The 27,704-nt window shown below is 44.0% G+C and overlaps 1 protein-coding gene across 1 annotated transcript in view; it reads left to right on the forward strand.

Moving 5' to 3' along the window:
• The first annotated feature begins 4,682 nt into the window (after positions 1-4,682).
• The window catches only part of WSCD1 (WSC domain containing 1), a 69,929-nt gene continuing 46,907 nt past the window's right edge, over positions 4,683-27,704 (forward strand). Inside the window, exons 1-2 of the mRNA XM_006138563.4 lie at positions 4,683-4,945; positions 25,924-26,633. Of these exons, the coding sequence (XP_006138625.2) occupies positions 26,207-26,633 (427 nt within the window). The 5' untranslated portion in view covers positions 4,683-4,945; positions 25,924-26,206. The remainder of the gene's footprint in view (positions 4,946-25,923; positions 26,634-27,704) is intronic.

The following is a 27,704-nucleotide window of genomic DNA, read 5'->3' on the forward strand; positions in this document are numbered from 1 at the left end:
TCCATGGTTTAATGTTTAAAAAAATACAGGATATTGTATGCTTGGACTATCCTGCATATACTTTGCTATTCAAAATCCTGAAACTCACTGTGAAATTGTGTCCTTGTCACTATGCTAAACCTCAGCAAATGTTTGACATGTTAATATCAACAAATGAATCCTAGCAGTTCAGTTTCACATCTTTTCAAGTCTGAAGGACTGTCAGACTTGGTGTGAATGGTATAACTGCTAGAAACCCTTAATCTTCACTTCTTGAGTTTCCACGTTTGGAAGCAGGTGTTTGTTGTAAAAAAAAAATGCAAATTTATTCATTGAGATAAAATGCAGCAACAATCTAAAGACTTTTATGGTTGGAAAAAATGGGCTCATCTTGTCATGGTAAACAGATGGATTTTGTCATTTTCATGGGCACTGCAAGTTATTTTTTGTATTACAATAGCCCTAAAGGATCCAACCACTGTATTATATACAGTACCTACACATAGTGAGAGACAGGACCTGTCTTGAATGGCTTTTAATCAAAATAGATGAGACAGACTAAAGGTGAGAAGAGAATGAGGGGTTCAAAGAGGGGAAGTGACTTGTCCAAGGTCACATGGATACTCAGTGGCAGAGCTACGATGAGAAGCCAGATCTCCTGGATCCCAGTCCAGTTATCATGTGTGTGGCCAAGTTTCCTGCAGTCCCATAAAGGTAGTTGACAACCCCCAGTCCTGTCTCTCAGTGTTCTGTGCTATTATTAAGCTCTAATTTACCCCCAAATGTCTTCTAAGAGCCCAGCAAGCAGTGGAAGGGATGGTAATGTTGCAAAGTGTAAGCATGTAATTTATGCTTTATCTACTTATTTCCTGGTACCAACAAAGTAAAATGGTGTAACAACACTAATACTTTGTTATGAAGAGAGCTGATAAGCCTGGGCTAGGCAGAGGCTTACGTAGGATGTATCAATATAGCCATGCATTATTAAGCAGCACTGTAACCGTTGTTCCATTTATTCATCTTGCCAAAATACAAATAAAAAGAGACCCACTCGTTACAATATCGAACTTCTGTGGTCCAGCAAATTTTCTGGTTTGGCTCCCATCAGATCCCAAGGGTGCCAGTCTAGAGAGGTTCAACCTGCACAAACTCCTGAACCAGACCCTCTATTGCATGAGCTTATACTCAGCTCAGTGGAAGAGAGAGAAGAGGCCACTTTTCAACTTCCCCAACTCATAGGGAGCTGGAGCCTAAAAGAGCCTTGACATACATTTGAGCAGCCTTAAGGGCGCTCTAAGTTACGCTGCTGATAAAGGTTTTGCCACCAGGAAGGGGATAGCGGATGACAAAAATCCAACATAGCTGTTCTAATACCAAGAGGATTCACTCAGGCATCACCATTAAGCCTGGGTTGAGGGTCATTTATGCCACTGTAGCTCTGTAATCGGACTCTAAGGATACGTCTACACTGCACACTTAGGCTATGTCTAGACTACGCTCAAGTTCTGAAAGAGGATATGCAAATCTTCGTCCGAAAGTGAAAGTAGTTGGGACGCGGGTTTTTTGGCAACCTCCCCCCTTTTTGAAAAAGCCGCTCTTCCTCAAAAAATGATGTTTACGAGGCTTTTCGAAAAAGGGGGGGTTGCCGAAAAAAACGTGTCCCTACTACTTTCACTTTCAAAAGTGCTGCTTTTGAAACTGAGATCGGAAGAAGCTACGCAAATTCCCATGGAATTTTCTTATCGTCTTTCGAAACTTCAGCGTAGTCTAGACGAGCCCTCATTTCAAAATAAGCTATTCCGGAGTAGTTATTCCGAAATAGCTAATTTCAAAATATCATGTCTGCACTGTAGGGAAGCCTCAAAATTAGTCTGAGGCAGGATTCCCTAATGCAGATGTGCTATCTTGATTTAGAGCCCCAGGAGGCACTGGGCAGGAATAAGTTAGAATAGCCCTGGTGAGGGGTTATTACGAAATAGCATCAGCGAAGCGTCTACACGTGCCTTATTTGGAAATATTTTGACATAGGTGTTGTTCCTCGTAGAATGAGGTTTGCAGATTTTGGAATAAGCCATCTGTTATTTTGAAATTATTTCAAAGTAACAGAATGGCTGTGTAGACGCTCACATTGTTATTTCGAAATAACGTTAGTTATCTCGAAATCATGGTGCAGTGTAGACACACCCTAATGGGGCTGAGAGTCTGGCCCAGAAAGTGCAACCTGCTGAAATTTGGTTTTGCCTTTTCTGTACATGGTTTTCCTGAGTGCTGCGAGCAGTAGTAGAAATACCTGCATTTCTTTGCTTTAAAAACCAAAACGATCCCCAAACCTTTCGTCTGAAAATAAATATGAGTGAAGCAACATGAGATAATCACAGCACCAACCTTGTTTGTCTAGAAGTGACCCAACAAGAGAATTCCTGTGCTTAAATATTACAGCACACAGATGGTGAAATTCCCCATTGGTGCAGAGAGCCAATATAAAATCTGTGTACGCCTGGAACCGTTCTGGATAAAATCTTGCACTACACTGCACAGAGATGTTCCCAAGCCTTAGCTCCAAAATTCAGTTGTGTTTGAAATCCAGATCTGCCTCAGGCCTGGAAAAGTCTGCAAATGTTTAAAATAAAACAGTTCAAACCGTGGGTTTCACCGCCCTTGAATTGTCTGGTGACTGAAATACAAGTAGAATTTGACGGCTTGTGCCTCTCTCTAATTCAGAGACCCAGGCCTGGACTTCTGGGGTCTATTGCTAGAGTGCTTTCTATTCAAACAGTTCCACTGAAATTGATGGGGCTGGTTACAGAATCAGGTAATAAGCAACCTGAGGAAGAGTGACAGACTCCTGCCCTAAGCAGCTGCTGAGCAGGCCTGCCCACCGGGGTGGGAGGCAAATTTCCTGTGGCCTGCTGATTCAATGACCTCTGGAGTCCCACATAATACATTCCGGGTGGCTGGTAGGGCTGCTTGGGCAGGCAGGGACACCATGCCGCGCACTCCAGGCAGAGCTGAGGGTTGCCTGCAGGGGGTACGCCACCGTGTGGGTGCCTCAGCCCTGCTCTTCTGCCTGAGATCCCATCCCTTCTGGGAGCATGGGGCTACCACTCCCCACACCTTGCCTGGGGGCCCAGCATGGCTCCCAGTTCCCCTGCTGCTTAGATTCTGATTATCCTCCCTAACGAAAGTCACATGTAATGTTGTTCTTCTCTTGGTTCACAATGAGTGTGATCTAGTACAATAGTTACAAAAAAATTGGATCTAAATTTTGCTCATAACGTTCAATGGTCTGGTCCAATAGCACCGGAACAATTTAGGCCTCCTTTTGCCTGGCCACACCCCTCACCACCCCTGGCTGGGGCCACCACTGGGACTGGCCGCCAGAACCCCAGGGCCCACATCTGGAACGTAGGGCAATGGGGCTGGCAGTGGAGCCCAAGGGCACGGTGTCATGCTGGGTGCAAAACCTGGGGTGCTCAGGCCTGCAGACAAGGGGAGACAAAGAGGGCAATTGCCTCAGGGCCTGGTGTTTCAAAGGGGTCCAGAGTTCCTGGCCACCTCGGCTGCTACTGTGGCAGCAGCGGCGACCAGAGCTCTGGCCCCTTTGAATTGCTTCTGGAGTGTGGTAGCGTCATGCCAGGTGCTCGGTGCATCTTTGAGGGTTGGCGGGAGGAGGCCCAGTGTCACGCTCTGGGTGACGTTAAGGCCTCGGTGCCTGAGGCCCTGCCCCTTCCACTCAAACCCCACCCCTTCCGAGGGCACAGAGCTGACCCCCCACACCACGACTGTGGGCCTGCAGTAGCTGTTGGCCTTGTGGATGGTGCTGCAGTACACCTCCTTCCTGCACCTATGGGCTGATCCAAACATGCTAGAATTACAGACTGGTCCAAATCCAGGTGTAGAGCTGAATTTTAAACTCTCGTCCAATGTCTCAGATAACACAGGTGTTGTTTTGAGACCATTTGAACAAACTGGCCAAGGCACATCAAATACATCTTGAAGATGATATTGCTGATCAGTCCGTCTTACAGACAGTGAGTGAACTGTCTCTCAGCTCTCACATTTATAAATCATTTATTTCCATCCACCTGTGCCTGGAATAACAAGATGCTGTCTGAAACCTCGGAGCCTGCGTTGGAACCATTTCTGCACAACCATTTACCTGGATTTCTCTCCCCTCCGTTGGGAATGTGTCTGGGGGGAAACGGTGGTTCCAAAACCGATCTAATCCTAGGGGAAAAGAGGCATTAAAAAAGCCTCCCATCAGACAATAGCATTAGAACGTCTACGTTGGGGATGATTCAATTGATTTGCCTCTCTGGATGGGTCTATAGGTTGACGCCTGTAGCTGTGAACGGCTGCAAAGCCTTCCTTTAAAACAAACGTGAAGGAGGGGAACTTTTACAGCTCACTTGAAAAAGGAAAAGCAAAGCACACTGATTATGGCTGCTGATTTTGACACGCTGAGCGTGCCATGAGTTCCCCTCAATTTTACGTGCACAGGAGCACGGCTTCTTTCTCCCATTCAGCCCTCCCCAACCCCCTGCACCAAATGCAACACACTAAAACCACACAGCTCTGATCATTTCAAATCCTAGCTCCTGAGCACTGGTCTAGTGAGTCACTAGGACCCTGGAGATCTCCCAGCTTGGCAGCAGCAAAGACTGGTGAGCAGTGAGCATGTGCAGACAGGATATGATCTCTTGCTGCTTGGTTAGTTACTGATATAAACAGCTGGAGGTATTGAAGTGCAGAGCTTAGATACAGGCAGAGCAGTGAGGGGGTACCCCGGAGGATTATCGCTCTGTGTACTGAAATCTAGGAGACAGAAGAAGGATTAGCGGGGAAGGGCAAAAAGAACAGGATTTATCAGCTTTTCAAATATGCATTACAGCTTTTTCTAATATTCCACTGGATTGTCTAAGACTCTGCCTCACAATAATCGGAGTTCCTTGACCATAAAAGAAAGGTGAGTTTTTCTTCTTCTTTTATTTCTTATATACTTGTATTATCTTCTTCAGCAAGCTAGTCATCTGCCCGCCACCACACAAATAATAAGCAGACAACTTTTTGCAGCCACCGGGAGCATTAACATACCTTACGGACCCAAATGGCTGTTTGATTTATTAAATTTATCCCTGCTGTCTCAAGCTTGCAGGGCTTAACTGCATTGTTTGTGAAGACTGCAGTTTGCTGCTGAGATGCCCTTCCTAGACTACCTAATAAATAGACTTAAAAAGTAGGAATGGATAATATATGTGAGTGTGTGTGCTTTCAAGCATGGCAAAGCAAATTAGAAAGCACTGTTTCTTTAAGCAGTTTCAGGCGCTCCACTCCACAGAGTCAATAGAATCTAATAATTTTTGGTACGCGACTCTTGCAACACTTGGACTGGTTAGGGATTTGTCAGCTCAATGTATTTTATTGCACAAAGAAACTGCTCTCATGTTTAGTTTTTGTGGGCTGATGCAAATCAATCCATAGTGCATTTTTTACAACAGGCTCTTGGAAAACTTCAGCCTGTCGCAACAGAACCATATTGTTTTTCAGAAATTGCATATAAAGCATCGTTTGCTGTGGCTTCATTTCAGTTTCTAGCATCAAAGAGATGTATGTTACACTAATGTGATTTACGTAGTACTAAACGACTTTCTGGCCTCCAGATGACTGTTTACAGCTACGTCTCTTTCTGTTGTTGTTTTAAAAAGATACGTGGTAGGTTACATGCGTGCTATGTGTCTTCATGGTACACAGCACTCTGTATACACAGCGCATATGCTTATGCATGTCTGCATTTATTCCACAGTGGTGTGGGATCATTCTACTTAATAATCAAGTTATTTATCACTGACCTATAAAAGGTCTTGTGTGTTGTTTTTCATGAACCCAACATATCACTCCGGCATATTTAGTGTAACAGACCTGTCATTTTAACACTTGCCAAGTCACCCACTCTGTCTCAAGCTGAACGTGCTTTAACTTATTGTTACCTTGATCTCTCCCCAGGCCTTCCCACAGAGCAGGGTGATGCTCTGGAAATGATTGTCTTGACAGACGTTTACTTACAATAACAAATTAGCCTTGCGTAAATGCAGGATCCAATTAGAGATGCATTAGGATCCGATTTGCACAACTGGAATGCTGACTTCACAACGTAGTTGTGTTGTAAGAGCTCCCTGCTCTTTTGTAACATCACCATTTACTTTTAAGTAAATGAATTTGGTACCAATTCTAACACTGCTCATGTTGTATACTGTGTACCAATACTTCCATACAGCATGTAGAGTGTAAACACATGCATTTTAACACTGACATGACAGTGTGGAGGTTTTGTACATTTTTGCTGCCTGACATCTCTGCATAATTTTTTTCTGCTTTCCTTAGATCAGCGCTCATAATTGTACAAACACTTTAACATGATACCTGTGTGACAATAAACTTACTGGGCAGATTAAATTATATAGCCTATGCACTTCAAAGATAATAGTAAACTCATTTACGCATTGTTTGCCAGCTGCCAGGTTTGAAGTTTGGGGCGTAAAGAAACTGTTGCTCTCCTCTCGCTTCCAGTTTGCTGACTGACTTTATATTATGCTTAAAATACAGTGATTCATTTGAGAGCCATTACTCACAAGACTAGTGTGTGCATCAGTCTCCCGTTAGGGTATCAACAGGGCAATGTCACTTGGCAATTAAACTTCACTAATGACATGGGTTGGAGGGCCCTTTTACAAAAGGGGAAAGGAAGAAGTACAGTTAAAACAAAGGAGATGAGGTTAGCCCTGCACTGATATATCACATCTGCAGCTTCCATAGATTTCAGCTGGAGTTGGAGGCTCTCAGCATCTCAATATCTAGGGATGAGGGGCCAGATCCTTATCTGAGATAAACTGGCACAGATCAGTAGAGCGATACCATCTTACACCAGCTGATCTGGCTTTCTACATTTATATTAATTCCTCTTCCAAAAAAAGCAACTTTTTTTAATGATATCCTGCCCAAAAGCTTGCAATGGGAATTCATTGAGCATTCCTTATTATCATTAGTTCCTTACTGGCAATAGACTCTATGGAAATGGGACGGCAGAGTTAGAAATATGTATTTTATAACAATATTTAAAGTAACATTTTGTTTTTATCTCATGCATGCAACGGGAGGAGGGATTGGAACAGAACCCCAACCGTAATTTGAGCTCTAGTACAATTTTTAACAATACATAAATATTAAAGCAAAAACAAGTGAACATATGTAACAGCTTCACTGTATGCCGTGTTTGACAGAGCGTGGTCCTACGAGGCATGACAGAGCGTGGTCTTACATGGTATGAATGGTGGACTGTTATAGTTTCACTGTGGTTTGCCAAATATTTTTTAAACTGAGATCATTGCTTGAGCCATAAGTAAAAAATGAGCTGGATTTTCTGCTATGAAAAAGGGAGGCAACGGGTGAGAAAACCCACAAACAATGCAACCAAAGAGACATAGAATGGGCTGAGGTGCATTGGTAGAGCTGTGTGTGGCAGATTTTATGGTACTTGTTTGTAACAAACTAGGCTCAGACCAATGCTATTATTCTGTCTCATGACCACTGGGATTGATTATATGGCCTTCCAGGGAAAGTAATGAGTCCAAGACCAACAGTCTTAACATAGGCAAAAATCCCTTTGATTTTAGGTGTGAACAGGAACAGTAGAATTTAGTTCTATGGAGCAACACAATTTTTTACCAACTAAAGATCTAGCCCTACGTTAGTTGATAAAGAAAGTTCTTTTGTCTCTGTATCACAATCCTTCCTTTTTATTTATTCAGATGTTTGGGTACAAAATTGGTCTCATCCACATCTGCAAAAATGATCCTGACATATCTGCAGCTACTTCCATGGATGCAGATACCCGCTGATATAAATAAAGCAGATATCTGCAAATTTGCAAGGCTCTAGATTCAAATTTTGTATCCACATCTGTATCTATATCCACAAAAATGAGCCGCAGATAACCGCATCTGTGGATGTGGATACCTGTGGATATAATGTGGATATCCGCAAATTTGCATGGTTCTAAATCCAAACTTTGTATCAACATCTGCAGCTACAAAAGTGAGCTGGAGATAAGGATATCCACATCCGGAGATGTGGATACCCGTGGATATAAAGCAGATATCCATGGCTCTACTTATGGGACATCTAATTTCTGAACTCCAAAGATATGATTACCCCATGAATTGTATACATATAGCTTCCATTGATTTCAGAGGGAGTTGTACCCAAAATTGACCAGACAGCTAAAGCCCTGGACTTTAATTTTGAAGTTGAGACATTTTATATTCCTCCCTATATCTCCGTTTTCTCTCTCCATCTGAACAAGTAAAAGCCCCCCTGAGACTCAACTTTGTTATTTTCTTAGTGTAGATATTTAGATTTGTACCTAAAACTGAGCCAATCACACAGCTTATCATTAATGATTTAAGCCACAGACTTGCTCCCATTGAAATGAATTGCAAAATGTTCATTATCATGAATGATGTAACACCCGTCTGTTACTGGACATTTTCCCTGACGTCAAACCTGCATGATACTTAACCTTTGTCATAAGTGCCCTGCCACCAGGTATACTGCACGGTTGATCAAGGATTCTAATTTTGCTGTAAGACATAACCATCACTTCCAGAGTGCCTATTCCCATCAGTCTAAACCAAGATACACTGTGAAAGCCAATCTACTGGATTCTAGATGAGTCATAATTGAAAATAATATTGTAACTGCCAGAAAAGTCAATTATCAGCTTGTCTCCCACAAACCTGTGTCTCAGTTTATTTCACGTAAAGGAACTTTTTTGATAACTCTTCTTTGAAACCCGTTTGTTTTTTAAATAATGGAAGGAGGAGTGCTGGAGAAACCACATGTTTTTCTTGCATTTGCATTGACCACCGGAGAACACTGGACAACAGCTGGGAGACCTACACTAAAGTTTTCTTAAAAGACCTGATCCAAAGTCCATCTAAGTCAACGGGAGCCAATGGACTTTGGATCAGCCTCTGTAGCAATAGGATTTTTCTTATAGACTTTTTCTTGTTATGGTTTTCCACTTTAGCATGAAATTCTTCACTGCAGTATATTTCTTATCAGAGCCAACAAGTTTTTCCCCTTCTGTCACTGGACCAGTCAGTGAATATGGAATATTCCCATTGCCCCAAAATGGGAGGGTGGGGCAGTTGTAAACATCACCTTTGTGCTCTTCTTCATTTGATTTCCACCAGCTCAACTGGAAACCCTACCCATAGTGGAGCTCTTGGGGTGAGCTTGCTATTTATTCACTTTTGCAGTGGTGGTGATGACAGATGTTCTGCGGAGTAATTCAGTCATTTGGAGCTTTCTATCTGATGCGAGCCACAAATTAAAGCTTAACTTTGGGTTTAAGGTTGAATCAACTTTGTGGCTTTTCCCTTTCATACTGGTTTGTTTTTGGCTTTCCATGCTCTGATTGAGCCTACACATTATTACATTAATCCTGACCCTTTCCTCTCCCCAACAATAAAGCCTCAAGAAAATGACCGTCTATATCCAAAAGACAGGCTGCAAGCCAAAATCTATTTTTGTTAGGTCTTGCAATCATTTCCAAGCTGACTGCATTTGTCTTCAAAGCAAGCTGACAAAGTAGAGGAGAAAGGTGGAAGACAGACAGATTTTTTTTCTAAAAATAATATTGTTCAAGCATCCCATTTCATTTAGTTTAGGATACAAAATAGAACCTCACCTTCATGCAAAGAACTCTGCATTGCAAAATCCTGTTCTTTTCCTACATTGTGGTAGTGACCTAAGTCTATGTTGCGCAATATGTTTAGTGACAGCCCTGAAAAGGGCACCAAATACACCTGTCAGTCAATGACTCCTCTTCCTCAGGTTGTCTTCTCAGAAGCCTGAGAAAAGTGAGTAGTATTCCCCAAAGGTTTCTGTGGTTACCACTTGGCTGGCAGGATAGACTCTCTGGTGTCTTTTTTTTTTAATGGCATGAACGCAGCTGCCTAATGTGATTTTATTTTTTGTTTTGTGGTCAATAAGAAAAGTGACTAATGGCTGTCAGCCGAGGTCATTTCAGAAGCATATTATCAATCTGCCTTTCCTTGTATCAAGTTCTTTATGGCATGGCTATAAATCTGGCATTGTATATGTGCTGAAAGAAAATCAGAACTGTAAATGCCTCAGGTCTGATTTTTAGCACTGCCAATGCACAATGGGATGCTAAGTGCTGAATCTTTTAGAGACAGTGGGGATTAAATGTGCTCTCACATTTCTCGACATTATGTGTAACATATCAGTGTTGTGGAGACACTAACTACGAGGCAAATTTTCAAAGCTATTGAGGAGAAGCGGTACATACAAATCCTTAAAAACCCCCAACACCTCTCTGTGCACATATTAATGATGTATGGGTGTTAAAAATATATTACTCATGTCATTGCTATTCAACATTTAGGGTGTGTCTAAACTACATGGCTCCATCGATGGAGCCATGTAGATTAGGCTGATCGGCAAAGGGAAATGAAGCCGCGATTTAAATAATTGCGGCTTCATTTAAATTTAAATGGCTGCAGCGCTGAGCCGACAAACAGCTGATCAGCTGTTTGTCGGCTCAGTGCACTAGTCTGGATGTTCCCGCGCCGACCTGAAAGCCCTTTATCGACCTCCCCGTTATGCCTCGTAGGATGAGGTTTACTGGGGAGGTCGACAAAGGGCTTTCATGTCGGCAGGGGAGCGTCCAGACTGCCCCGATCTGCCGACAAACAGCTGATCGGCAGAGCGGGGCGGCCATTTAAATTTAAATGAAGCCGCAATTATTTAAATCACAGCTTCATTTCCCTTTGCTGAACAAACAAATCTACATGGCTCTGTCGACGATCCATGTAATTTAGACATGCCCTTATAGAGCACTATAGGACAATTTACAAGACAGAGGCCTACCGCTGTCATCATGAGGGAATTGGATTCCTAAGGCCAGATCCTCACTGTAGTAAATGGATCTACTTTGATTTGCACCATGGGTTGGCATTAAGTGGCCCATGAACTGGACTTGATTGACCAGGGTTATCTAGCAGTGGTTTGCCATTCCTGGCCAGAGAGAGCTGTGGGAAGCAGTGTTCTTGTCCGCACCACTTCCCATAGTTCCCATTGGCTAGGAATGGTGACCCATGGCCAACAGGACCGGCAAGCAGCCATACCTGCAGACATACAGGCAAATAAAGTGTCCAGTTGCCGGCCACGGAGCAATTCTGACAAATTGCGTCTGGCCTGATTGACACCCATTAAAATTCTGGCCGATGGGTTGTACATTCCAAGGCAGGGATTGGCTGTCTCACACATCGCCGCAAGTAGCACCAAATCCAGTATATTATACTTTCTGGCATTTCAGCCCCAGAGACAAATCTTGCCTCCTCGTGGAAGGGCTATGGATGACTTGGAACTACATGAAAGGGAACCACGAGGAAGGGCAAAGGATTTCTGGTGAGTGGTCTGGGCTGGGGACAATAGCTCTTGACTGCTACAGAGCCGAGTAGAGCCGGATTTAGGGATGGGTATGGTGGTCAGCAGGAGCCAGAGGGCTGGTAATTCATTTTTTGCAAAATAGAAGTGTAACACCAGCTTCAATGGCTAATGTGACCTTCGGATTTCAGCTTCCACCATTATGCTACTGATGCTAGAGCTTTGTATTTTGTAAGGTCTTTGAGTCAGGATCTTTTTATTACATGCATGTACAGCACCTAACACTTTATGCATTATTGTAAAATAATAAAAATTAATCCTCGTGTTTGGTGGCGGATTTCTTTCTATCATCACCACAAGCCCTCTTGTGCCAACCTAGGCACATATCTCGTGTAATTTTGAGCCATATTCTTGAGTGACTATTTTCAGGCCGATGGAAAGAAATGTGACTTTACCAAGTTTAGGAACCAAATTTGAGCCATGTCTAGTTTAAGGTTCTGAATGTTCATATGCTTTCTCACCATTGTTCTGAAAGGGAATGCAGTGTGGTAAAGTTCTTGTGGCATTTCCACTGTGGCTAGAAGAAAAAACAAATTTTGCAAGAACAAAGATACACAACGTCTGGAATGTCTAAAGCCTTCTGGTACCTGTTGTCTATTCCAACGGCTTGTGGCTGCAGAATGTTAAAAAAAATTAAATATTTTTTTTTTTTAACATTCTGCAGCCACAAGCCGTTGGAATAGACAACAGGTACCAGAAGGCATTAGACATTCCAGCACTTATCTGACCTAAATCCATGGGCGGCAGGTGAAGGCCCAGTCAGGGAAGGCAAGCCCCAACCCTGCCTCTTCTGCCTGAGGCCCCGCCCCTGGAGCCAAGCCCCACCCAACCCGATCCTTCCTGGCCACCTGGAGGGCTGGGGTTGCTGTGCTGCAGCTCCGCCCCCACCCTGGTGGCTGGGGGAGTTGGGCTGCCGTACAGTGTCCCCAGCCTTCCCCTGTGACTGTGGAAGCCGGGCTCCTGTACCACAGCCCAAGGCCTCCCCGGTGGCCAGGCATGTAGGCAGTTTTGTGCCTTCCCTCACCTATGTTACTGGCCGCCCATGTCTGAATCTGTCCTGTGAAAATTTGGAGGTACACCCATAGTTAATGCAGTAAGTAAGGCTATATATCAGGAACAGAGAAATTTTCCATTTTTGATCAGACCAAGGTTCCTTTGTCCAAAATCTTCTCTCTGACACCAAAATAGGACACTTTAGAGATATACAAGATACCCTATTCTGGAAGATCATGGACTACTATCCATAGGGGTAATTTCTTCCTAAACCAGGTCCTCATCCAAGCATTAACAAACAGAAATTGTGGGAGTATGTATCCCTTCCTTTTTCTTAACTATTGTTCAGCTGGATATCCTCATTAGCCATCAAAATGTTTATTGCTTTTTTCAATACTGCTGAAATCTTGCCTTCAAGGGTGGCAATGAATTTCTTTGGTTAGTTATGCTTTGGGTACAATGCATTTACTCCTTTAGACTGTACTGTCTTTCATTGTCATTGAGTGTCCCTTTGTTTTTGTATCATGAGAAATAAGAGTCCCCAATTTACCTTCTCTATGCCATTCACTGTTTTTATGCCTCTATTATGTCACCGTTTATTTGTTTTCTCTCTATCCTGAACAATTCCAGTTCTGTTCATTCTCTCTTCATTAGGAAGCATCTCCATCTCTTTAATCATTTTCAATGCCCATCTCTGCCTCCCTTTTGTTTCTACTGTGAGTTCTTTGGGGTTGGGGTTGTTAGAACAGATCCCAATGTTTTACGTGTGGATGTATTCCAAGTACATCATCACATTTTCAACATTATCCTCTGGTCCACCACTCATCAGACATCCTAACAGGCTAGTTTTTTTTTCTTTTCTGACTATCATGGGAATGGTAGCATTCCTAAACAGGAATCCCAAATCCATGTAACCTGTCTGTGTTGTCAATTAATCTGGGGCTAATAGGCATCTAAAATGATAAGTCCCCTATTACATGAGAATAGATATAATGTGGGGAAAGACTCTTCTCCCAGGGTATGTCTACACTACCCCCCTAGTTCGAACTAGGGGGGTAATGTATGCATACCGAACTTGCTAATGAAGCCCGGGATTTGAATTTCCCAGGCTTCATTAGCATAAAGCCGGCGCCGCCATTTTTAAAAGCCGGCTAGTGCGAACCCCGTGCCGCGCGGCTACACGCGGCACGGACTAGATAGTTCAGATTAGGCTTCTAATCCAAACTATCTGTATGCCTCGTGGAACTGTACAGATAGTTCGGATTAGGCTTCCTAATCCGAACTATCTAGTCCGTGCCGCGTGTAGCCGCGCGGCACAGGGTTCGCACTAGCCGGCTTTTAAAAATGGCGGCGCCGACTTTATGCTAATGAAGCCCGGGAAATTCAAATCCCGGGCTTCATTAGCAAGTTCGGTATGCATACATTACCCCCCTAGTTCAAACTAGGGGGTAGTGTAGACATACCCCCAGTAAGTAATGTCTTTTTCATAGTGATTTTAAAGTGAACACACGTCAAATTTCTGATTAGCAGAATTCATGTCTTTCTTGCTTCTTATGTTTAAGGTCATTGTCAAAAGTTATGTACTTTGATTTTCCTTGACTTATTCTGGCAATATTGAAATACACAGTTCATGGGAAAAACAAATGAATTTTTTTGTCAGTGGTTATCCTTGCTAGTGGTTCTCCTCTGTTTTCCCACTAAGACAAACACTTAATTGTTGTGAGTTGTACACTTGGGCTGTGTCTACACTGCACCCCTTTTCCGGAAAAGGGATGCAGATGAGACAAGTCGGAATTGCAAATGCAGCGGGGATTTAAATTTTCCCCGCTCTATTTGCATGAACATGGCTGCCGCTTTTTTCCGGCTCGGGGCTTTGCCGGAAAAAAGTGCCAGTCTAGACAGGGATCTTTCGGAAAATAAAGCCTTTCCCGAAAGGTCCCTTATTCCTGATTTTAAGAGGAATAAGGGACCTTTTGGAAAAGGCTTTCTTTTCTGAACGATCCCTGTCTAGACTGGCGCTTTTTTCCGGAAAAGCCCCGAGCCAGAAAAAAGCAGCAGCCATGTTCATGCAAATGGAGTGGGAAAAATTTAAATCCTTGCTGCATTTGCAATTCCAACTTGTCTCATCTGCATCCCTTTTCCGGAAAAGGGGTGCAGTGTAGACACAGCCTTGTAGTTTTGTTCCAGTGAAATATTTTTGAAAACCTACTGCAATGTATTTTTGGGACAGCTGTATTGAGGGACACTGTGTGACGTAGTGGGGGGTACCTTGCTGGTTGCTATGCTTGGCAGTGGGTTGTGAGTGACCTCCACTGGCTGCTGGCTGCAGCACGGCCCAGCAGGACAGGGGATGAGTCATTATTCGAGGGGGCTTCGAACCTGTCTGACGAGTTCTTCCCCAGGGAGCGGAACAATGGGAAGAAGGGGGAGTGGAGCCCTGGCTGGGGGCAGGGCTGGAAGTGAGTGAGTTAGTTTCTGTCTGGGAGCATGGAGGAGACAGCCGAGGGGAAGGGGCTGGAATTTAGGGGCCCAGTCTCCCCCATCTCAAGGGGGGCTGAGGCATCCTAGGCCTGCTCTGTAACCAGATTACATCTGTGCTGTGCTGTATCCTGGAGAAGCAATAAACACCCTCTATTCTACTGGCCGGTGGAGTCTGTCCGTGCCATTACGGGGGTGCAGGAGATGGGAGAACCCCAACGCGCCATCACACACTGGATTTGGGGATAATGTACATACATCGCACTGTGCTAAAATTCACTTATGACAAATGGACAGGATACATTCTTTATTCAGACCTATTAATAGTGGAAAGGAAGCTAAAACAGATAATATGTGAGTTTCCTGTTAATTAATCCAATCCTATTCAGGAAGATAAGATTTTAAGTTAAATTATTTTTCAGGAAATAATGACATATTATTGTACCTCTTTTCACCCCCTGCTCCTCTTTTGTGGAAAAGAAAGGAGCTTTCATACTGTTGTGTGTGTCAACAGATGGCTGGACACAAGCAGTGTTGTCAACCCCAAACTTTCAAAAATTGAGCCATTCCTCAGGGGAAAAAAATCAAAAGATTAGCTTAAAAATCATGAGAGTAGTGAATGTTGGGGTCCATTTTCTTTATCTCTTAGTTTTTAAGCTTTTAGAACTCATGTCATGTTTCCAAGATTTTCTCTACAGCTGTGAGGGCTAGAAACTGGCTTCTTTTTTAACGAAAGCTAAGATTTTTCTGTAATCACCAGACTTGAATTGAGGCTTTATGAAAAAATACAACACATTGAGAGGCTCACGATGAATTTGAGAGAGTTTGCAATAGTGCATGAGACTGGACATAATCAATATAGCTCTCCCTTACTTCTCACTGTTCCCATTCATTAAATGTTCGTGGAACTGAGGGAAAGTCCATCTGCAATAAATAAATGACAGCAACAACAACAACAAAAAGAGCTTCCCTCTCAGTCGGATGAGTGGGAGCTGTGCTACGTATCCTTCAGACGGGGGTTGTTAGATGTCTTGCATCTTCTTTGCAAGCTCAACAAACAGGTGGCAAATAGGAGGCTAATGCATAGCTTTCCATGCTGGTGGGTGGAAAGAGAGGCTGCAATGTTCCCTCTAATCTTTTCCGTCCATTTATGGAATGATTTTTTTATGTACACTGACTGAGGCATGGGTGAATGTGCACCACCTGTAGAAACAAAAAACCTTGCTGTGGTAATCACCTGGGTGGCATTTGAATTTCTCCTGAGTGGCCGCAAAAGTGCACAGCTCACAGGGAACACTGCTGGTAGCCCTGTTCCAACACTGCCTTGACTCAGAAAGCAATCAGAATGTGGCTCTTAGTGCTCCCAGTGGAAAAGCAAGGCCTGTGAGTGCTACAGGCAGCACTGCATAGTCCAAAGGGATCAAGTCTGGGTGGGCTTGGAGGTGGAGTTTTGGCCAGACCCTTCTCTCTAGACACCAAGGAGCAAACATGACACCTTTTGGAGGCAGGTGTAGCAGGTATTGCTGTTCAGTGACCCACCCTCAGTGTCCCTGGACATATTAGACTTTGATCCTCTCTCCCTGTTTTATACTATTTACCTAAATATGGAATAACTCCATTGAAGTGTTGTCAGCAAGACGCAAAAGTCATTCTTCCATTCTACTCTGAGCTGATTAGGCCTCATCTGGACTATTGTGTCCAGTTCTGAGCACCACATTTCAAGAAAGATGTGGAGAAATTGGAGAGAGTCCAGAGCAACAAAAACGATTAAAGGTCTAGCAAACATGACCTCTGAGGGAACACTGAAAGAATTGGGTTTGCTTAGTCTTGGAAAGAGAAGACGGAGAGGAGACATGATAGCAGCTTTCAAGTACCTAAAAGGGTGTTACAAGGAGGAGGGAGAAAAATGGTTCTCCTTGACTTCTGTGGATGGGACAAGAAGCAATGGACTTAAATTGCAGCATGGGAAGTTGAGGTTGGATGTTAGGAAAAAACTTCGTAATTGTCAGGGTGGTTAAACGCTGGAATAAACTGCCTAGGGAGATTGTGGAATCTCCATCACTGGAGACATTTAAGAGCAGGTTAGATAAGCATCTATCAGGGACAGTCAGATGGTGCTTGATCTTGCCCTTAGGGCAGGAGACTGGACTTAATCACCTCTTGAGGTGCCTTCCAGTTCTAGTACTGTAGGATTCTATGATTCAGTGATTCTATGAAGCAAATGGAAATACAGCAGCATAAAATGGTTTTAAGTGAAAGCAGAATCAGGTGCATTATGCCTCATTTGGGCATAACGCCTCCACTCATTAGCACTCAGCTCCTACAGCTGCTTCTAGCCACAACAGTTTTCCACTGGTTCTCAGAGCCATAATTTTGCTCATAGTGTGTTGCATTATTGCGATACCACTGTCACACATCTGCAGGGAGGAAGGCTCAAAAAGAGAGGAGACTTTTCTGTGATCAGCTGACACAAAGAAATGCAGGTGTTTACAGTTCCTCTGCTAAGGGCAGAGGTAAGACAGCACTATTGCGTTAAATATCATGTCCCCTCAATCCTTTACTAGTAATACCCTAACCTTTCTGTGCCACTGGTATTTAGCAGCATCTCTGCAAGTTCTGTTCTTCTTGATAGCCATGTAATGGATAAAGCTTACAGGGCTGGGAGTAGACCTGTGAATACCCCTGTGTAGATAGGACATTGTCCACGGAAGACCTGGATTTTGCTCGTTTATCTACTATTGCTTTGTGGTCTTGGCAAGTTATTTTAGCCTAGGTCCACACAAGATACGTAAGTACCTAATTACCTTTTGAGATATGAATTAGGGATGTGAACAGGTAACTGGTTAACCTTAACGGGTCATGTTTACTGGGAACATGGTGCTGCAGCCTCAAGCACGGTGGGGAGGGAGGCTGACAGCAGCAGCAGCTGGCAGCCCCAAGAATGACAGCAGCGATAGCCAACAGCTACAAGAGCAGAGGGAGCTGGGAGCAGAAGCCGTTCCTCCCCTCACCGCACTTGGGGCTGCCGGTTCCTGCTGCCGCCCTCACCCCTGACTCAGGATCTGCTTTGTGCCTCAGTTTTCCCATCTGTATTCTAAACCAAGTGATGTACTTCTCAGAGTGATGCGTTTTAATTCTTTTCTACCCTGCAAGACTTTTTATGTCGTTTCCTTGAACAGACTTGAGAAGCTTGGTTTTAACCATTTCTTCCAATTATTACTGGATCTCTTTTGAGTACTCAAAGAAAACCTTAAAATAATAAAAAAAGCAAAAGTATTGTGAATATAATAAATCTACCTGGTCATGTGTCAGCGTTAAAGAAAAAGTTCATAAAACAACTGAGTGTTTATGATTGCAATAACCATCACCTTAATAAAGAGATCATAGTATTGAATACTATAGCACATTAATAACTGCATCTATCAGAATCTATATTATGAATAAGCTTGGCAGGATTAGCTTTATTGGTAATGTTGGTGAACATTGATTTTGCTGTAAACACACACAGAGATGAAATATACTTCCATCAAAAATAATAAAAGCCTTAGAGTTTAATTTAAAGATATTTATTTGGAACATTTTGACATGTGATGTTGACAGCTTGAATTTTAACTGTTGAAAAGCTTTAACTTTATGAAACACAAAATCTATTGTCATTGGAAAGTTCTCCAACACTCCCCACCATGTCTCACTCCTCACAATTTCCTCTAACTGTGAAAATGTAAATAAATAACACTAGAGAAATGCTTATAAAACACTAGCAGACTTACCCCGCATTGCCCCGGTCCTTTAGGGCAGGGGGCTGATGGTGTGGTGTGGAGCGGGGGGTGCAGGAGTTAGGGCTGGGCCTTGAGGATGGGGGTGGGGGAGGAGGCTGGGGCAGGGAGGAGTGCGAGAGGGGGAGTGTTTCCTCTACCCCCCAGTACCCCCTGGCCACAGGACATTTTCTCTCCTCCCAGTGTCCCCCTGGTCACCCAGGGGTGTTTTCTCGCACCAACCCCTATGGCCACCAGGGATGTTTTCTCTACCCTGCCACCACCACCCACAGCTGCCAGGGGCATTTTCTTTCCCCCCTGCCCTCCCAGCTACCAGGGGCTCTCCCCCAACTTCCAGGAGTATTTAATCTCTCCCCCCAGGCTGACCAGCAGTGGTGTTTTCATTCCCCCACGCCAGCCCCTAGGAGCATCTTCTCTCCCCTCCCCCCCCTCAAGCCACTAGGGGTGTTTTTCCCCCCTTCCCCCTACCTGGCTGCCAGAAAAATTTCTCTCCCCTCAGGACTTGGGCCACCAGGGATCGTTTTTCTCCCTCTCCCCTCCCCGGGTGCTGTGACCAAGGACCGGGAGTGAGGCGAAAGGGTTTGGGGCAGAGGAGCGACATGCCTGTGTGCTGGCAGGAAAGATGGAAGAGCCTCAGCACTACTGGCCACTCCCATGGAGGTACGCCAACCCCCAATGACATGGGGCAAGTCGCTCTCCCCTGCAGGCTTGCTGCCCCCAGGAGCCACTTAGTATCATGTCCCTCCAAACAGCAGCCCCTCCCTTTGCACGTTATGGAAACCAGTCCTTTTCCAGGAGCCTCCTGTTGGCCTGGCACAACCAAACCCCGACCTTGCTTAAAGTCAGGAGACGAGGACCCTGCATACAAAATTTGGTGGCCCTCGCTCTTACTCTTTAGGGTGAGTCCTTGAACAAATTGACTTGCAGACAGACACACAGACAAACACTCTAGGGGTAAGTCTACACTACCCCGCTAATTCGAACTAGCGGGGTAATGTAGGCATACCGCACTTGCAAATGAAGCCCGGGATTTGAATTTCCCGGGCTTCATTTGCATAAGCCGGGCGCCGCCATTTTTCAATCCCGGCTGGTTCGAACCCCGTGCCGCGCGGCTACACGCGGCACGCACTAGGTAGTTCGAACTAGGCTTCCTAGTTCGAACTACCGTTACTCCTCATTCCACAAGGAGTAACGGTAGTTCGAACTAGGAAGCCTAGTTCGAACTACCTAGTGCGTGCCGCGTGTAGCCGCGCAGCACGGGGTTCGAACCAGCCGGGATTGAAAAATGGCGGCGCCCGGCTTATGCAAATGAAGCCCGGGAAATTCAAATCCCGGGCTTCATTTGCAAGTGCGGTATGCCTACATTACCCCGCTAGTTCGAACTAGCGGGGTAGTGTAGACATACCCTAGTATATAGAGATGGATAATTTTGCACAACTGTGAAAATTTAAATTGACCCAAAAAATCCTTAAATAAACACTGGTATTATCAATCAATTTTTTTTAAAAAAATTCTGTCACACATTATTATGAATGGGTTCCTAGATTATCATGCTCATCTAGTGTGACCTCCGATATGCCACAGAACCTCACCAGCTACTCCTGTAATGGGCCCATAATCTCTGGGGGTAAGTCTACACTACAGCACTAATTTGAACTAACTTAATTCTAATTAGTTAATTCGAACTAAGCTAATTCAAACTAGTGCATCTAGACCTAAAAACTAATTTGAATTAGCGTTTTGCTAATTCAAACTAGCATGTCCACATTGAGTGTACCCTGAACCAAAGTTAAGCCTGGCCGGAACCAGTGCGGTAGGGCATCAGGTTAGACCTTAGAGTGTGGAGCTGCTGCCTCAGGCTAGTCGAGGGCTGTGCTTAAAGGGACCCGACCCCCAACCCGAACAGACAGTTCTCAGGGTTCCCCGCTTGCTTGTCTACCTCGATGAGGGACAGCAAAGCAGTCCTGACTTGGAGTGCTCTGAGTGCCCACACTCGGCACATCACAGCACTCGGCCATCAGCCCGGCTGCACTTGCAGCAGGTTGCCATCTGGGGGAGTCAATCGGGGGGGCTGCAGGAGAGCTTCCACCCTGAGGAGCCCGCAGAGCCACCCCAATCCTCCCCATCGGGGGCTCATGCCCCATTCCTCCCTCACCTCCTTCCACTTACCCCTCCCTAGCCCCCCTTCCTGATGTAAAAAATAAAGGATACGTGTTCAAAAATAGAAACTCTCTTTATTTAACAAAACGGGGGGGATTAACTTCTGGGGAGACTGGGAAAAAGAGGAGGGAGAGGGGAAGAGAGAGGGTGGGAGAGGGGAGGGGGAAACCTGGGAGGAGGGAGCTGGAAGGGGGAAGCCAGGGGAAGAAGGAGATGGGGAAGTATAAAACTATGGTACGCCATATCTTCAGTACTGTGTACAGATGTGGTCTCCTCACCTCAAAAAAGATATTTTGGCCTTGGAAAGGGTTCAGAAAAGGGCAACTAACATGGTTAGGGGTTTGGAACAGGTCCCATATGAAGAGAGGCTAAAGAGACTGGGACTTTTCAGCTTAGAAAAGAGGAGACTGAGGGGGGATATGATTGAGGTCTATAAAAGCATGAGTGGTGTGGAGAGGGTGCATAAAGAAAAGTTCTTCATTAGTTCTCATGATAGAAGGACTAGAGGACACCAGATGAAATGAATGGCAGCAGGTTTAAAAATAATAAGCAAAAGTTCTTCTTCACACAGCACATAGTCAACCTGTGGAACTCCTTGCCACAGGAGGCTGTGAAGGCTAGAACTGTAACAGAGTTTAAAGAGAAGTTAGATAAATTCAGGGAGGTTGGGTCCATGGAGTGCTATTACCCAGGGGGTAGGAACGGTGTCAGTGGCCTCTGTGGAAGGCTGGAGATGGATGGCACAAGACAAATCGCTTGGTTATTGTCTTCGGTCCATCCCCTCTGAGGTACCTGGTGTTGGCCACTGTCAGCAGACAGGCTACTGGGCTCAGGGGTGGGGGTCTCACTGGACCAACTTGATTTTCATGCAAACCTGCTCCTAGGTTTGCATGTGGCCTTTGGTGGCCAGGCTGGCAGCTATCCTGGCCTAGACGGCCGCTTTCCTGTGCCTAGTGCGGAGGTCATGGACATTGGAGGCCTCCCCCCAAACCTCAACGAGGTCCACGATCTCTACACTAGACCAGGTGGGCGCTCGCCTCTTGTGGCCCTGGGCAGTCTCCTGTGAGCCGCCAGCCTGGTCCTGGGAAGAGGCGGAGGGCTGGGTGGCAGCGGGTGGCTGACGCATGCCGTGCCAGGTGCAGTGTCTGCTGGCTGCGTGCTGGCAGGCTTGCACCTGGCACGAGCACTGTAGCCGGACCGTGGCACTTTAAGGGCTTCAGGGCCGGAAGGGGGGCAGAAGAGTTTCCCTGGTTGTGCCCAGAGTGGCCACCAGGGCAAGCTGGGGAGGGCTAGCCTCCCACTAGTTCGAATTAAGTGGCTACACAGCCCTTAATTCGAACTACTTAATTCAAACTAGGCATTGGTCCTCGTAGAATGAGGTTTACCTAGTTCGAATTAAGCACTCCGCTAGTTCGAATTAAGTTCAAACTAGCGGTTTGCATGTGTAGCACCTATTAAAGTTAATTCGAACTAACAGTTGTTAGTTCGAATTAACTTTGTAGTGTAGACATACCCTCTGTGACTTACCAGTACCCCCAAGTCTTTCTCCTTTTCTGTCACTTCCAACAAATAAATCCCCATTGTATATATCTTTTTATTAACCCCTAACTATTCACGTTCTCTATTAAATGTCATATCATTTGTATTACTCCAGTTTTCTAGATCATCTAAGTCTTCCTGTATAATATTCTGGTCCTCCTCTGCATTGGCAGTACCTCCCAACTTTGCATCAGCTGATTTTTTTTTAAATACACTCCCACTTTTTCTGCCATCATCATTACTGCAATTGTTAAATAAGATGGGTCACAAGTTTGATCCTGGGAATTTCCACCAGTAAACTCCCTCTAGTCTAACAGTTCGCCTTTCAGCATGACCTGTTGTAGTCCTCCCTTTAACAAATGGAAGACTGAGGTGTGCTATCTGACCACAAGGGTGTGCCTTAACTGATTCCTCTATCTGCAAAGCCTTTGTCTACACTACAAGGGCACGTCTATACTTACCTGTGGATTGACACTCCGGAGGTCGATCTTCCGGTATTCAATTTACAGGTCGGCTGTGTCTGCACTGCACCCCTCTTCCGGAAAAGGGATGCAGATGAGACAAGTCGGAATTGCAAATGCAGCGGGGATTTAAATTTTCCCCGATCCATTTGCATGAACATGGCTGCCGCTTTTTTCCGGCTCGGGGCTTTGCCGGAAAAAAGCACCAGTCTAGACGGGGATCTTTCGGAAAATAAAGCCTTTTCCGAAAGGTCCCTTATTCCTGATTTTAAGAGGAATAAGGGACCTTTTGGAAAAGGCTTTCTTTTCTGAACGATCCCCGTCTAGACTGGCGCTTTTTTCCGGCAAAGCCCCGAGCCGGAAAAAAGCGGCAGCCATGTTCATGCAAATAGAGCGGGGAAAATTTAAATCCCCGCTGCATTTGCAATTCCGACTTGTCTCATCTGCATCCCTTTTCCGGAAAAGGGGTGCAGTTTAGACACAGCTGTCTAGTATAGACCTGTAAATTGAACACTAAGGGCAGCCCCAACTGGTTTGCAGTACTCCTCCTTTTGTGAGGAGTAAGGGAAGCCGATGGGAGTGTTTGCTCCTATCAGCCTCTCGCTCTGGCTACGTCTAGACTACATCCCTCTGTTGGCAGAGGGATGTAAATTAGACACATCGAATGTGCAAATGAAGTGGGGATTTCCAACAACAGGGCGATTTTTTGAAAGATCCTGTACTTCCCGGAAAAACCGTGTAAAAAAACCCCCGTGGTTTCAGTTTCAAAATGGCGCGTGTTCAAAACAGAGCCAGGGTGCTATTATGCAAAGGAAGTGAGGAATATTTAAATCCCCGCTTCATTTGCTCTTTTGTTGTGTCTAATTTACATCCCTCTGCCGACAGAGGGGCGTAGTTTAGACACACCCTCTGTGAACACCGCTATGGCTTGGTTTAAGGTAAGCTGACTCCAGCTATGCATTTTGCACCTTAAACCGACCGACTTTCCTGGTCTAGTATACAGTCATAATTTCCCCTCAGAAACTTGAATATTTAACATGTGTGACCAGCTTCCTTTTAGAGTTAGTCTATTTAGGGAACAACAGAGATGTTGGAAACAGGTGAATGTTATGCACAAATAGTGAATCAAATGGTTCTTATGTGATTTTTACAGTGTTCCTTCAGCAAAATTATAACTAGTAATCTGCAATATGTAATAATTATAAATAATCTTCTATTTGTTTATCTCAGTATTTTATAACCCCATTATTATCCTTTCTGAGCCTGAGCACTCAGTGTTGTTGATCAAAGATGTTAAATAACAAATACTAAGGATCGGATCTTCAGCTGGTCTCATTCAGCATTGTATGGTGCCATGCTGATTTGCACCAGTGGCAGATCAGGCCTTAAATGATTTCATACAATATGTCTTTTGGAGCACACTGAATCCATCAGAAGTTTGTCAGCTGAATTATGGATGTGAGCTGCAAAATTCCAGTTATTATAGGTGAGAAGATGAGAATTGCTTGTGAAGTTTAATATTTGGAAAAAATGGAGCAGTGGAGGGGAACACAGCAAAATCTTACCACATGTTTCAGATGCTACTCAGCCCTAGGGGATTTAAAATTGGATACTTTGGTTTTAAATTAAGAGCTCTCTGCGTCAGGTCATCAAAAACCACGTCAGACTGATCTGCTAAATTGGAATGTCTTGACCTTTTCTCCTAAGACCAATCTGCTAGGAAAAATGGACTACAAGGGGATTGGGCAAAGAGAATAGCTGGTCAAAGGAGCTGCAATATATTTTTGAATGAGAAAGGTTTTGCTTTTATTGATTGCTGATTATGAAGCAAGGTGATTACACAACTAAGGAAAAGGGAACCGTTAAACAGAATGAAGGCAGAATTTTACATAATCATATACATTTTAGCAAGAAGCACATAGAAGTATCCTCAAAGATTTAATCAAGAACTGTAAAGAATGATATGAAAAGAATGGCAGGTGAGTGGATAGCAAGTTTCCTTGCCCTAATGCTGGTTTCGAGGGTGCTCTGAATGCAAGTTAAACAAGAGCCATAACATTTTCTTTTCTGGAACAAACTGCATCTTTTCCCACTGCTTTCATGGTTCCACAGAGGAGTCATTGACCAGGAACTCAGGGAACATATGGCAAGATGCCAATTTTTATTTGTTCCAGGAGGTTAAAGGTTACGTAGAGTACAAAAGAGCTTTTTCTTGCTTGGATAATCCTGTCACGGTGTCGATCAAAATAACTTACAGCCTGGTAAAGCCCCAATATAGTCTAGAGATATATGGAAAACTTTAAAAGAAAATATAAAATTCCATTAATTTAAATCTATAGATTATCTACACATGCCCGTTCACAGCCAGTCACACAAATTACACATAAACATACACTAGAATCAAATTAGTGGAATCTTTAGCTTACTTTTAAGTTTGGCGAGTATCTCAAGGCACAAAAATACACACACATATTCTATATGCTTTATATCTATATTGGAACTATCTTTCCAGCATAAAGCCTCATTTTACTGTGATTCGTGGAGATTAATAACTATTCTCTTTTCCTTTGAGAGCTGATGCCATTTCATTTTTCTTCACCATACACCCACACTGCTGTTCTCTTCTGATCTAGATTTGTAGCTTAGCTACTGTAACATGGAAAAGAAAGTATCCAATAATACTTTCCTATAAAGATGTCTGTATTGTGGCTACCGGTTCTAGTCAGTTACAAAGACCAGGGATGTCAGCTATTTGCAAAAGGAAATAAAAGGATTTACCATTCCAAACATCCCGAGGAGAATATTCTAATCATGAAAGTGTTTCTTGTACATTTCAAGTTACCATAAAGAAAAAGGTAGAATTGGAAATCTGTCACTGGGTCCTTTTTAAATCAATCATTCTACCGGGATTATTGTCTTTACATGTTTAGCTAAAATAAAAGAACTTAGCATCATAAGTGTTTGATAATAGGATCAAAACCAACTCTTTTTTTTTCATATTCCAGGTTTCTTTTCCTTTTGGAATCTGATTTTATGAAGAGCAGCTGGCCACAGTCATGGAACTGTTCATAAGGTCACCTGAACCAGATCAGCTGCCCAGAAGCCCCACAATTCCATGGATATAAAGCATGATGTGATTGTAGTTGCTGCTGTGATGGAAAATGACCATTTTTGTCGGGGAGGACACATTAAAGTGATGGGATGAACTTATGGGAGAAACTAATACAATTTCAAACGGTGATTCAGGGACCGTTTTGAAGGCGTGAATTGCCCAGCTTCCGGAAGGGCATGGCCAAACCCTTTTTCAGACTACAGAAATTTCTTCGGCGGACCCAGTTTCTGCTCTTCTTTCTCACAGCAGCTTACCTAATGGCTGGCAGCCTTCTCTTATTACAGCGATCCCGATTGGCTATCCAACAAGGCACACATGGGACCTCAAATATTCAGGCCTCACCAATTTCAGACATGGTGGTAGGAGTTGGGATCCTAGATGCCCGGACGATGCAAAACCCTCGTTTGCGTGCTAAGCTTTTGATGGACATGGATGAGCTCCGTCACCCAACATCAGATCAGAGATATGGGCCACGGTGGCTAATATCTCGGAACTCAGAACTGAGACAGTTAAGAAGAAGATGGTTTCACAGGTTCATTAATGATCAAGAACCCATGCAAGCCATGGGGTCTAAGGTGATGCCACAGACAGGTGAAAACAAAGGTAAGAGCTTTTCCCAACTTCTAGTTTCTGTCATGTATGACCTTGTTTTAAGCAAAGATCGATACCTTGCATGAGCACCTGAGAAGTATTCTGACAGCTTACAGGAATGTACATCTATTTTGCTCTTGAGCATTTGCAAACCAATTTATACAAACTAAGTATCTGTAACCATCCAAAATATTTACGATTCTGCAAGCCACGCTCGTTTGAGTGGTCCTTTATTCCAAAATTAGGCTCACTGAATTTAATGGAACTTCATATAGAGAAAAATAATGCTTAATATGCGGTTAAGGATGTAAGTCAGTATCTGGCCATAAATGAGAATATGGTTACAAACAATTCACTTACCATATTGCTACTCTATGATTGAATGTTCCTTCACGTATGTAAAGCTGTGTATTCTCCTATGTTTGTATAAACAATTAGCAACCAATGCATCCTTCTAGGAATGGTTTCACAGTGGGTTGGACTGTATAGCCCAGATTTACTTTATTCTTCCTTCAAGCAAGCGAGATGAAAATTATTAAATTGGTTTCCCTCTCACGAAAGAACAGAAAATCCTGGAATGGATGGGACATTTCCTGGGCATTAGAAGAGTTTGCTGCAATATAATAATAGGAAAGCAAACTGAAAGGGGAATTACATTTTGGGGTTTCTGTGCCTTTTGCTCCACTCATCTGAAAAAGTGTGTTGTGCCCACAAAAGCTCATGATTCTCTCTCTCTCTCTCTCTCTCTCTCTGTATATATATAGTTAGTTAGTCTCTAAGATGCTACAGGACCACTCATTTTGTAAGATTTTTTTAAGTTATAGACTAACACTGCTACCCCTCTGAGACTTTGAAAGGGGAATGTACATCCATGCAACAATGCTATGAATTAGAAGCCAAAGTGCAGGGCGTAAGACTGGTGTGTTTCCACCTCACAAATTAATAATACTGTAAATGGAATGTCATCCAAATTGATAGAAACAAAATTCACCTCACGGTGATCCAGATTCTGCCACCTACTCCAGCTGAGAAACTCCTGAAGGCTATGTCTACACTCCATTGCTTTTTTGGGATACCTCCAGT

This window comes from Pelodiscus sinensis, chromosome 21 (genome assembly GCF_049634645.1).
Source record: "Pelodiscus sinensis isolate JC-2024 chromosome 21, ASM4963464v1, whole genome shotgun sequence".
NCBI lineage: Eukaryota > Metazoa > Chordata > Testudines > Trionychidae > Pelodiscus > Pelodiscus sinensis.